The sequence below is a fragment of the Sciurus carolinensis genome, chromosome 4 (genome assembly GCF_902686445.1).
Source record: "Sciurus carolinensis chromosome 4, mSciCar1.2, whole genome shotgun sequence".
Taxonomy (NCBI): domain Eukaryota; kingdom Metazoa; phylum Chordata; class Mammalia; order Rodentia; family Sciuridae; genus Sciurus; species Sciurus carolinensis.
This window is the reverse complement of record NC_062216.1, coordinates 155,861,665-155,874,097: the sequence shown is the minus strand read 5'-3', so window position 1 is coordinate 155,874,097 and position 12,433 is coordinate 155,861,665. Positions and strand designations below refer to the sequence as shown.

At 32.0% G+C, this 12,433-nt stretch overlaps 1 protein-coding gene across 12 annotated transcripts in view; it reads left to right on the top strand.

Annotated features, from left to right (window-relative positions):
• Positions 1-12,433, top strand: part of Anks1b (ankyrin repeat and sterile alpha motif domain containing 1B) — a 1,141,006-nt gene that overhangs the window by 211,071 nt on the left and 917,502 nt on the right. For all 12 annotated transcript variants that reach the window (XM_047548161.1, XM_047548162.1, XM_047548158.1 and 9 more), the window contains exon 8: positions 2,227-2,393. In XM_047548161.1, coding sequence (XP_047404117.1) covers positions 2,227-2,393 — 167 coding nt within the window. The remainder of the gene's footprint in view (positions 1-2,226; positions 2,394-12,433) is intronic.

Below are 12,433 nucleotides of genomic sequence, written 5' to 3'. Positions count from 1 at the left end.
TATACATTATAAATTGATTATCATAATAAAGTTAATTAACAAATTTATCCCTTCACATAGTTAATTTTTTTTGATGGTAGTGAACACTGAAGATCTATCTTAGCAAATTTCAGGTATATAATACAGTATTATTAACTATAGTCACCATACTATACATTAAATCTCCAGAATTTTTTCATCCCCCTGTAACTGAATTATGAACCCTTTGATAAGTATCTCTTCATTATCTCCACCCTTCAGCCCTTGGCAACCACCTTTCTACGCTCTGATTTTATGAGTTAGACATTTTTAGATTCTACATGTGAGATCATACAGTATTTGAGTTTCTGTGTCTGCTTTCACTCAACAAAATGTCCTCCAGTTTTACCCATATTGTCTTAAATGATAGGATGTCCTTTTTTAAAATATTTTTTTAGTTGTCCACAGACCTTATTTATTTATATGTGGTGCTGAGAACCAAACCCACTGCCTCACACATGCTAGGCAAGCACTCTATCACTGAGCTATAACAGGATGTTCTTTAAGACTGAAGACTGAATAATAGTTCTTAGGTACACAGACATACACACAGACCACAACATGGACAGTGCACACACACACACACACACACACACACACACAGAGTATATTCTTTATCCATTCATTTAACAATAAACATTTAGGTTGTTTTCTTATCTTGGCTATTCTGAATAATTCTGCGATGAACATGGGGGTACACATCTTTCTTTAAGTTATGATTAATTTGCTTTGGATAAATACCTACAGGTGGGATCACTAGTAGTTCTATTTTCAATTTTTTGAGGAACCATCAGATCATTTTCCATTATAGCTATACCATTTTGGATTCCCACTATTTTCTCCAAAACCTTACCAACATTTATCTTTTTTGATAATAGCCATTCTAAAATGTGTGAGGTAATAGCTCATTGTGGTTTTGATTTATATTTCCCTGATGATTAATTATGTTGAATACCTTATCTTATACCTGTTGACACATTTGTATGTGTTTTTCAGAGAAATGATTGTTCAGGACCTTAGTTCATTTTTTAGGCAAGTTATTTGATGTTTTCCTATTGAGTCGTTTGAGCTCCTTATATATTTTGGATATTGAACCCTAATCAGGTCTGTGGTTTGCAAATATTTTCTTCTGTTCCATAGGTTGCCCTTTTACTTCATTGGTTCTTTCTTTTGCTGTGCAGAGACTTTAGTTTGATGCAGTCCCACTTTTCTATTTTTGATTTTGTCATCTATACTTTTGCTGTCATATTAAAAAAAAATCATTGTCCAGACTAATGTCAAGAAACTTTTTCTCTGTTTTCTTCTAGGAGTTTTGTGGTTCCAGGCCCACATTTAAGTTAATTTATTTTAAGTTGATTTTGTATTCTGTATATGTATATTCCATTTTTTCAACACCATTTATTACATACATTTTTATGTATTGTCAGTTCTTAGTACACTTGTTGAAGAGCTATAATAATAAAAATATCATGGAACTTCCATAAAAAACAGACACGGACCAATGAAATAAAATTTAAAAAATCCAGAAATAAACCCATACATCTATGGTCAACTGATCTTAAATATGTTTTTATTTCAGAATAAAAATAATAAGATCTATATTATAAATGCTGAAAATATTTTTCAGAATAAATTATAAGAATAAAGTACTTTTCTGAGAGTGCTAAGAAAAGTGAATATTTGCATGTAACCTATGAAATATTCATGTTTGGCAGGTTATATGTATTAGTTATCTGTTCCTTCTGTGTTTTCCCTTTATATCATATATATAGTCATAATTATCTACTTGTATAATTATTTTAAAAAGTTCTATTCTATTGAAACCAGGAAGTAGACTCTCAGTATCATTTCAAATTTGCTAATGAATCATCAAATGATTCTGTCAGTGAAATGCCAGTAAAAGATTATTGAAAAATTAATTCCTTTAATAAATAAAGCTATAATTCCAGGTATTTTTATATATTACAAATATGTAAACTTTCAAGACTTATTTCTATTTTGAGAAAGAATAAATACAGGCAAAATCAGAATCTCTTTTGTCTGTTAATGTTCTTCTATTATAGTTTAATACTTTGTTTTTGCCAGATGTCTGTGACTACTTATTCTTGTCATATTTTGAGTACCAGCACCAGAGTTTTCATATTTTTACTATTTAAGTTTCAGCAGTAGTCTTTCTTGAAACTTGATAAAATTGCCATCTTCTTGTAGGTGAAACTGTGACTGGAGAACTATCAAAACTCTTGGATGAAATAAAACTCTGTCAAGAAAAGGATTATTCTTTTGAAGATTTGTGCCATACAATATCAGACCACTACTTAGATAACTTGAGCAAGATTTCAGAGGAAGAACTTGGGAAAAATGGAAGCCAGAGTGTAGTAAGTAAGGGGGAAAATGAAGACGATGCATTTGTCTTTGCTAGTTCAGTATGTACACTTAAATGGCATGGGATTTGGTCAGTGTTAGATTTTTGGATTCCACCACTATCAAATGCCAGTCTCTCCTCAGTGTTTCTCTGATGTACATTGGGGTTCTATACTTGCTGCATATGTAGTGATGGTCTCTCCTCTGTCAGACTCTCGTAACACGGGAATCATAGCTTCTTTGGTTATGTTCATTTAGTTTTATTGAACATAATTATTCTGGTTCCCAAAGAAACTGCCTTTTGTCTCTCTTCCCCATTTTCTCTATAAAATCAGTCTAATCCCTCTTTAAGAAGAATGAGAGAGCCAAACTATGTGTCTAGCTCCTCAATCACTCCTTAAGTCATATAGGAGAAAGATGTGTAAAATTGAATCTGTTATGTTTTCATAATCTGAAAATCCCAAGGGGGTTCTCTTTTATGAGCTTAGAGTCTAAAGTATGAGTTAGAGATTCTTGTTCATTATGGATTTTTAAAAAAAATTTTTTAGTTATAAATGAACACAATCACCTTTATTTTATTTATTTATTTTTATGTGGTGCTGAGGATCAAACCCAGGGCCTCACACATGCTAGGCAAGTGCTCTATCACTGAGCTACATCCCCAAACTTCATTGTGGATTTTTATATTAACATAATAGCAAGCAAAACTGTAGAGAATCAATCAACTTAAAATTAAGATTTATAAATCTAATTTTGTCCTATAGAGAAAGGATTGATAGTATATACTGGTAGTAAAGAAAATATATTATTATGATATAAACCATTTACTCACTCTTAGAACTTTAGAGAAACTTTATACTTTACTCAAAAGCCAACAATTGAGTGTTAAGTATTCCATATTATTATTGAAAACTAAAACAAATTGAAGTAAAGTGATTATCCTTATCTATTTTGAGAACATTTACTTCATTTTCCTACTTGAAAATGAAGAATTTCCCTGAAGAGCGTTTGCTAATCTAGTTCCATGGCTAAACTTACCTCCTAGGCCTGCCTTTTTTTGTTTGTTTCTTTTCTTTTTTTCCTGCACTGTATTTTGTAACATATCACATTATTAGCCCCCCCAAGTAGTTATAAGTAATTTTTACATGTACTGAATACTTGTAGGTTTTGTAAAATAAAATTTTTATATTAATGAAGTGTTCATGATACATTAGACAATTCCATTTGAAAATCTAAAACAAATAATATGCTATTATAAAATTACAAAGCAGTTGCATTTTAGCATTTTCTTGAAAGTTACTTATAAATTAAAATGTGTTTATTACTTGGAAGTTAAAACACATTTGTCCTGCATAACTGAGGCATTAAACTTGGGTTTTTATATCTGTTAATATATTCAGATATTTTATATCTGTTATATTCAGACTCTAATTCTCTAAATATTTCTCTAAACTGGTATCTTTTTGCTCTCTAGTTCTAAACTTACAAAAATTTTCCAAGCTATTCCAAAAGTCCTAATTTTCTAAACCAGTGGTTTCTAAACTTTTCTTGTTGTGTATACCCTTAGTGTGGAAACTTTTAGTGAGCATCCCTCAATGTGTTTGTTTATAAATTATGTGTATCTATTACTATCCTAACAATACATGGTGTGAATTTTGAGACATCTATTACCCAATAAATTCAAAATGAGAAAGGCAAGGAATAGAAGAATAGAAGCTGTAATTTTTTTTTCCCCTTTTACTCAGTAACTTATGTTCTCTGGGGTCTGTGCACTCTGTTTGGAAATCATGATAGAAGCTTTCAGTAGGTGACAGCAGGAGCTTTTGATATTGAGAGGGTGATATAGTTTGGGGGAGAGATGGCCAAAATCTTTTTCAGTTTTTTTTTTTTAATAAGCAGAAGACTATTGTAATAGTGGCAAGAGAGAAATTGTTTATAAATTAAATTTAACTTCTTGAAATGTGAGCCCTTATGTTCCTACACCACCCTTTGTTCCTATGGCAAACCTTTATAATAGTACTTTTGCAACTGTTGTCATAGAAAACATTAAAAGTTACATGAGACAGAAAAGCAGACAATATTTATGAGTAACAGCAAGTAGTTCTATTTATTTGGAGTTGTAGAGTTTTGAGAAGGGAAAGATGAAAAATAAGATTAGAAGGCCATAATAAGATTAGAAGATAATACAGTCAGGCCATAGATAATTTTGAATGTCAAGCGAAGAATTTTGGTTTTTATTTTTTAGAAAATGAGAAAAATCTAAAGGATTTTGGGCAGATAAAAGACATAAATGGAACTGGCCTTTTAGAAAATGAATATGTTAGAAAGTTGTTATTGAATGTTTACAAAGTAATCTAATTATATTGGCCCTTCTTTGTGACCTGTGTTATTTGTTTTCATTCATATATTTGTTTCCATTCATCAAAATTGTGTTTCTGGAGTATTGTCTTGAATTATCCTCTCAAATTATGCAGGAACCTTAATGAAATACTTCAACATCACCCAATATAGATAATTATTACTGTGTTTGGAGTTATAGATTTATAAAAACAAAATGAAATATGTTTCTTGATTTCAAGAAGTTCAAAATGCCTGTCTCATGGAGCCTTCAATACAGTGTACAGACAAGACTAACATATAAAACAAATATATATTGCGATTTTACATTTAGTGGGTGCTTGTTATTTCCTATTTTGATGCTGTACATGATTTAGGCTCTATTGAGCAATTTTAACAGTGAAGAAATAGATTTAGGACATGACTCAGATTTTAAATGGCATAGTGAAGATTAAAATCAATGCCAATATTTAAATTCCCAGCTACATTTCTTATAATAAGATACCCTGTGGCTAAAGGAATTTTCTTTTTAAGGGAGAGATCAGTGAAGATTTATAGGTATTCATTGAAAGCTACATGTGTTGATAGGGAGAGACTAAAATGAATCCTGGAGGAAAGAGAAATGTGCCTTGACTTGTATTGGAATGAATGAGAGGTTTCAGCCTAAAAAAGACGGTACAAAAGCATAGCAGAGAGAATTAGCATATAATTTGAAGTGAATGGTTTACTATGAGAGTTAGTTTTGAAAATATTTGGAAGTAAAGTTGGATAAGTAAAGATAAAACCTAGCGCTTATGGAAGACTCACAATAAGCCTCTGAGATAGTAGTATTCTTCCAATTTTATAGCAGAGAAAGTGGAAGCATGGAGAGTTGTGATGAATTTCCAAGTTCACAGTGTTTAAGATAGTACTAAACACCCAGCTTGTTCATTGTAATATGAAAAATAATTCCTAAAGTATTTCAGATGAGATCAAATGAAAGGAAAACATGTTTTTTTAAGCATTCCTGTTATTCACAATTGTATTTACATATTAAATGTGATATGACTTGAATTTTGGGAGTATTTTTGCCCTCCTTAGTTCAGTGTAACTTTTATCACCTTTTTTCTTCCAATAGATGGCACTCTGAGTCAGGAATTCAAATATAAAATCAGCCATCTTATGTAAGAACTTTTATTTTTGTACTGGAGATCTTTGGTTTTGTAAGTATTAACATTAAGGTGGTAGTTTGAACAGTTTTACTAAATAAGTGAATTTAAAATTAAATTCTTCTTACAATTGAATATATTCAGTCAGAGGCTTTGCATTTAATGTAAAGGATGGTTCAAGTTAAAAGTACCTTTGTTTTACACACATTTTAATCCAGCAGTCTGTTCTAAATACTCTTATAATATGCATATGAAACAATTTTCTAAGTTGAATTAGGATATTATGTAATGTAACATGTAGATTTTGAAGAAATATAAATACCTTCACATTCTTTACTAGCCTATGAAATCTGTTATCTTCATTTATTTTTCCAAGTCCTAAGTTTGATTTTTTTTCTCCACATGTTTAGACAATGTACACAATTCTTACATGTGAACACACCATGACAAAGTTAAGCTAATGAAGAACAGTAGAGCAGATTTGATGTTGCTTTCAGGAAAACATTTTTTTCTTAGATTTAAAATGGAAAAAGCATTAATACCTCATTATCCTGTGTCTCTAAGAAATAAATAAGAAGGTTGCAGGATAAAATGCTGCAAGCTTTCTTCCTCCTGAGGGAGAACGTGGACATAAGCAGCATCCGGAACATTTTGTTTAAAAGGAGTTGCGCTAAATTAAAAAAAAAAAGTGGGGGGGGGGAGCATTGTGCTGGTGTGTTTTGTGCAATATCACTCAGCCAGAACACTTCTTCTCTGCTATTTCACTTTGTATTTTCCTCTGTAAAATCTTTAATTATATGTCAGACCTCTGAAATACTAGATATTTTAATATGTCAGGATTTCAAGATTCACCTTGAAAGATCTCCATTTACACTAAGCTTCTATAAAGTCCTCGAGAGCACTATCCAGAGGAAGGTTCCTGGTTTTGGAATATATACTTAATTTGGTGCCCAAATCAAGTCTTAAAGGTCAATTGAGTCAGGTTGGATTTCCTAAAAACAAATAGTGTTTCTGAAACAAAGTTTGCTTTCAAACACATGGTAACTTGTGATCAGGAATGTACCCATTTCAGAATTGTGACAGTCCTTAATGACTCTCTCTCCCAGTTCCTATAAGAGTCAGAGAACCTTTGAAAGTGAATATTCCAAAACATAATAGTGGGGTGTTCTTACAGAGTTATAACTGATTCTTTAGCATATGTAATTTGTTTTTTATAGTTGGAGTTAAATCTTAAGCAGTGGTAACTATTATCTCATTAGGAATTGATGTGGTGTTCAGAATATTTCTAACTTCAACAAGTCATGTCTTATATAGTTAAACCATTTTTGAAAGTTGTGACTCAAGGCTGCTGTGTATTCAGCCAAGATTTGGATTCTCCTAACAGATTTTCCAGGAATCAGGGAATACACGGAACTAGGATTCTGTTGACCTGTGTTAATACTTTGAAACAATATCAAGTACATAGATGTACTAAATATATATTATAATACATGTAAATAAAAACCTGGAATCAAAATTGTTAGATTTTTGTCTCTACACTCACCTCAGTAGGAACTTTTTGTATTTATATTGAATTTAGTTAGATCTTTGAGATATATGAGTACTAGAAAACTCATTCTTCTGAACTTCTAACACAATTGCTTTTACATTTCAAGACATGTCTTTTTCTGCTTTGTCTTATAGGTGTATGCCTTTATATATTATTTGTTATAGACTCCTTGATGGTTGGATCTTTGTTTGATTAACCTGTCATCTTATCCTGCCTTGCACAGTGCATTATGTGCAAGTTCTCAAAGTTCATTGGATGAGTAAGTGAATAAAAGGTCAAACACTGTATGTAAAAATGCATATATTCTTGTAAATAAACCACGATTGGTGTAAAACATGCTTAATTATTAATTACAGAATTCAAGGAGAATTTTTTTTACCAAGCACAGAATCTCAGCCATCTCTCTTAGGGAGATTGTGAGTTGCAGACTCAGCTTCACAAGCCTCTTCAGTTACTTAATAGTGGGTGACCTTCAAAAGTTATTTGATACCCAAAACTTCATCAATTAAAAACAAAATTACTATAGTTTTCTGTCAGCTGTAGAAAAGAGCTATGTCGTTTTCTTTTGTGTTGTTAAAGACATGCCATCTTAATTTTTATGTTTCATAGACTTTGTCCAACTTTGTTCAGACTTTTGAATATTCACCAATGCCCATGTAGAAAGGATTTCTCAAGTGACATTTCAGATATTGGTTTTAGCCTAGGTGTCCATCAGTGAATGAGTGGATAAAGAACATATGGTATATACATGTAATGGAGTTTTATTCAACCATAAAGAAAACTGAAATTATGTCATTTACAGAAAAATGGATGGAACTTGAGACCCCTATGTTAATGGAAATAAGCCAAATTCAGGAAGACCAGGGTCATATATTTTTTCTCACATGTAGGCACTAGAGAGGAAAAAGGAAAACAAAGGTGTGTGTATGTGTGGAATCTCATGAAAATAGAAGAGAGATAGTAGAGTAGAGGGAAGGTACCAGAGGGAGGAATGAGGGAAGGGAAAAGAGAAATACTGGGTAATGATTTTGGCCAAATATATCGTTACATTGTGTGCACGCACAATTATGTAACAACAAATCCCCCTATTATGTATACCTGCAATGCACCAATAAAAAAATATGGGGAAAAAACTCACAGATAACTTATTTAGTTAAAAAAAAGTTTTTTTGGTTCTTGGATTGGTCTTAGTATTTTTCTTTGAAGAAGATATCTCTCTCTCATAATCAAATTTGCACACCTTAGGAAAAGCAAACATGGCAAATTGAACTTATACGATAAATCATCTAAAAGTTATTAGCTCAAAATAAAAACACAGAATTCAGTGAAATTACTATAAAATTCGATGTTTAGATTCCTAAAAAACAGTAGTATAAATACAAGATGGAAGAGATTTAATTTGGGAGAGTAGTTCATGCAAAATTTGGGGAGAATTTAAGTAAATCATGGTGATGTACACTAGTCCCAGCTACTTGGGAGACTGAGGCAGGAGGATCTCCTGAGCTCAGGAGTTTGAGACTTATTTGGGCAACATAGTAAGATCCAATCTCAAAAAACAAAAAAAAAGTTTTAGGTATTTCTGTGACAACAACTGCTCTGTGAACCAGCAGTGAGATGTAACCACTAAAAGTCAATAAACAGTTAACAACTATGATCTCTGAAAAAGAATTTTAATACTAGACACTAGCATTTATTAAACACTAAGTTTTAACTACATATTAGGCATTATAAAAGCATGCTAAAATCATCTCTTTATTCCTCTCCACAGTCCCAAAAGACAGTTTTGTTTTTTTTTTTTTTTTTTTTTTTAGTCCTCAATTTGGGAATTAGAAATAAAACAATTTGTCCAGGAATATAGAGCTACCAAAAGGTAAATCTGAGATCTGAATTTAGGTTTAATGTTTTACAAATTCATGATCCTAATCATTTGGTCATCTTGCCTTTCCTTAATATTGTCCAGATTGACTTACTCTCCCCTTTTCATTATTCCTGCCATTTCTGTGGTCCTAGACTTTCATGACCTCTTACCTCATTTATTACAAGAGCCTCTTATAGTGTTCATTTGCTCCAATTTATTTTCATCACTGTTGCCAAATGAGTATGCCTTAAGTGCAGTTCTGATCATGCCATTGTCCTACTCAAACTTAGTACTTGTTCTCACTATAAAAATTAAATGTGAACTTTTAACTCACAGTCAAGTCCCTCAATTTCTAGTTGCAGCATCTATTATAGTTTTATCTTTTAATAATGTCTTAGATAAACACATGCCTGTCTTTCCTTATTTCTATGTTCACAGTGTTTTATCTGTACAGAATTCTTTTTTTCTACATTCTTTACCTTGTTAAAACCATTCTTCACAATCTTTTTTCATTTTTCTGTTTAGACCCAGCATTTAGATCATGTATCATTGTTATATTTATAAGTCCATATATAAATTCTATAATCTGCTGTTTTATTTATGCATAGTCTTTCTTAGATTTGCTTATAAACTACTTCATGATAAAAATATCAATGTGTGTATCTTTAGCTCCCTCTCATATGTTTAATGAACATTTACTGAGTTGATACAACAGGACATAAGACGTGAAAAAGTCTGTTTGAGACCTGCATTTTGATGTAGATCTCTTAGAAGAGTTCCAAGATGGAATCTTTGTAACTCTTTGATTTTTCAAAGGATGAGTGCCTCGCAAGTTTGTCTTGAAGACAAAATGAAGTACCCAGTTAAACTAAATTATGAACTCCCTCATAACTTAAAATCATTAGTACTTTAAGTTATGTTATATCTTTCTTATGTAATAATTTATCTCTTTCACTGATAACAAGGAAGTATTATACTACAAATACCATGTTTGATTCCTGACAACATATGTAAAGGAAATTACTATAAGAATATAGTAATTATGTCTCATTATTTATTGATTTTCAAATTCCTCAATATATTTTAAATTCCTCCATATAATTCTGTGTAATTGAGAGGATTATTTTCGAAGCAGTTATTTTAACCTACTCATGTGGAAAAGGGGCTTCCTGAACATGCTGGGTTTTTTTCCCCCAAGTTTTAATGATTCTTATATATTATGATGTACCCTATCGACGCGTAGTATTATCGTGTGCATGCTCTTTTTGTTTTTCTCCATATTTAAAAAAAATTATCGCGTTATTGTTGTGCATAATGGTGGAATTTGTTGTTATGTATTACTGCACGCACACAAATAACTATATAATTTGGCCAGTATCTGTCCCCAGCACTTTTCCTCCCTCTCCTTCTCCCACCCCAGTGCCTTTTCTTTTTCTACTGATCTCCCTTTGATTTTCATGTGATTATCCCCCACTTTTCTTTTCTGGCTTCCACATGAGAGAAAGCATATGACTCTTGACCTTCTGAATTTGACTTAGTTTGCTTAATCTAGTGGTCTCAAGTTCCATTCATTTTCCTACTAATTACATAATTTCATTCTTCTTTATGGCTGAATAAAATTCAGTTGTATATATATAACCACATTTTCTTTATCCATTCATCTCTTCATGGACACCTATGCTGGTTCCATAGTTTGGCTGTTTAGAATTGTGCTGTTATAAACATGGGTATGCACACATGGCTACAGTATGCCTATTTTAATTCTTTAGGATAAATATCGAGGAGTGTAGTAACTGGGTCATATGGTAGTTTCATGGCTAGTCTTCTGAGGAAACTTCATACTGATTTCCATAGTAGTTGTGTGAATTTACAATCCCACCAACAGTGTAGAACTGTTCTTTACACTGTTATAGGCTTTTATTGCTTTAATATTGTTTGTATTCTTGATGACTGCCATTCTGACTGGTATGAGATAAAATCTCGGTGTACTTTTGATTTGCATTTCCCTACTTGCTAATGATGTTGAACATTTTTTCATACATTTGTAGGTAATTAGTATTTGTCTTTTGAGAAGTATCTATTTAATTCACTTGCCCATTTATTGAGTTATTTGATTTTTTTGTATTTGAGTTCTATATATATTCTGAATATTAATACTTTGTCAGAATATTAGCTAGCAAAGATTTTCTCCCATTCTGTATATTCTCTCTTTGCCTTCTTGATTGTTTCCTTTGCTCTGCAGACGATTTTTAACTTGATACCTTCCCGTTTAATTACTCTTGGCATTATTTCCTGAGCTTTAGGGGTCTACTGAGGAAATTGTTGCCTGTACCTATATGTTGGAGTGTTGACTCTATTTTTTCCTAGGATTTTCATAGTTTCTGGTCTAATTCTTAGGTCTTTGATCAATTTTGAGTTGAATTTTGTGCAGAGTGAGATATAAGGGTTTAGTCTCATTCCTCTACATATGGATAACCAGTTTCCCCAGCTCCATTTGTTTAAAAGGCTGCTTTTCTTCAATGTGTTTTTGGTACCTTTGTCAAGGATCAGATGACTGTAGATATGTGTTTGTCTCCCTGTCTTCTCTCTTTACCACTGGTCTACATGTCTTTTTATGTCATTTGTTACTGTAGCTCTGTAGTACAATTTGAATTCAGGTGTTGTGATGCCTCCAGCATTGCTTTTTTGACTTAGAATTGCTTTGACTGTTCTGGTCTTTTATTCTTCCTAGTGAACTTTAGGACTGGTTTTTCTAGTTTTGTGAAGAATGTCTTTGGTATTTTGATACATTGAATCTGTATATTGCTTTTGATAGAATGGCCATTTTAACAATATTGCTTCTGCCTATCCATGAGCATGGGAGGTCTTTCTGTCTTCTAATGTTTTCTTCAATATCTTTCTTCAGTGTTGTGTAGTTTGCATTGTAGAGTTCTTTCAACTCCTTGTTTAGATTTATTTCTAGGTATTTTATTTTGGGGGAGCTACTGTGAATGGGGTTATTTTCCTCATTTCTTTACAGCAGGTTCATTGTTGGTATACAGGAAAGCTACTGGTTTTTGTTTGTTGGTTTTGTAACTGTTACTTTGCTGAATTGAACTATTAACCTTAGCAGTCTTTTGGTGGAGTGTTTTGGATCTTCTAAATGTAGGATCATATCATCAG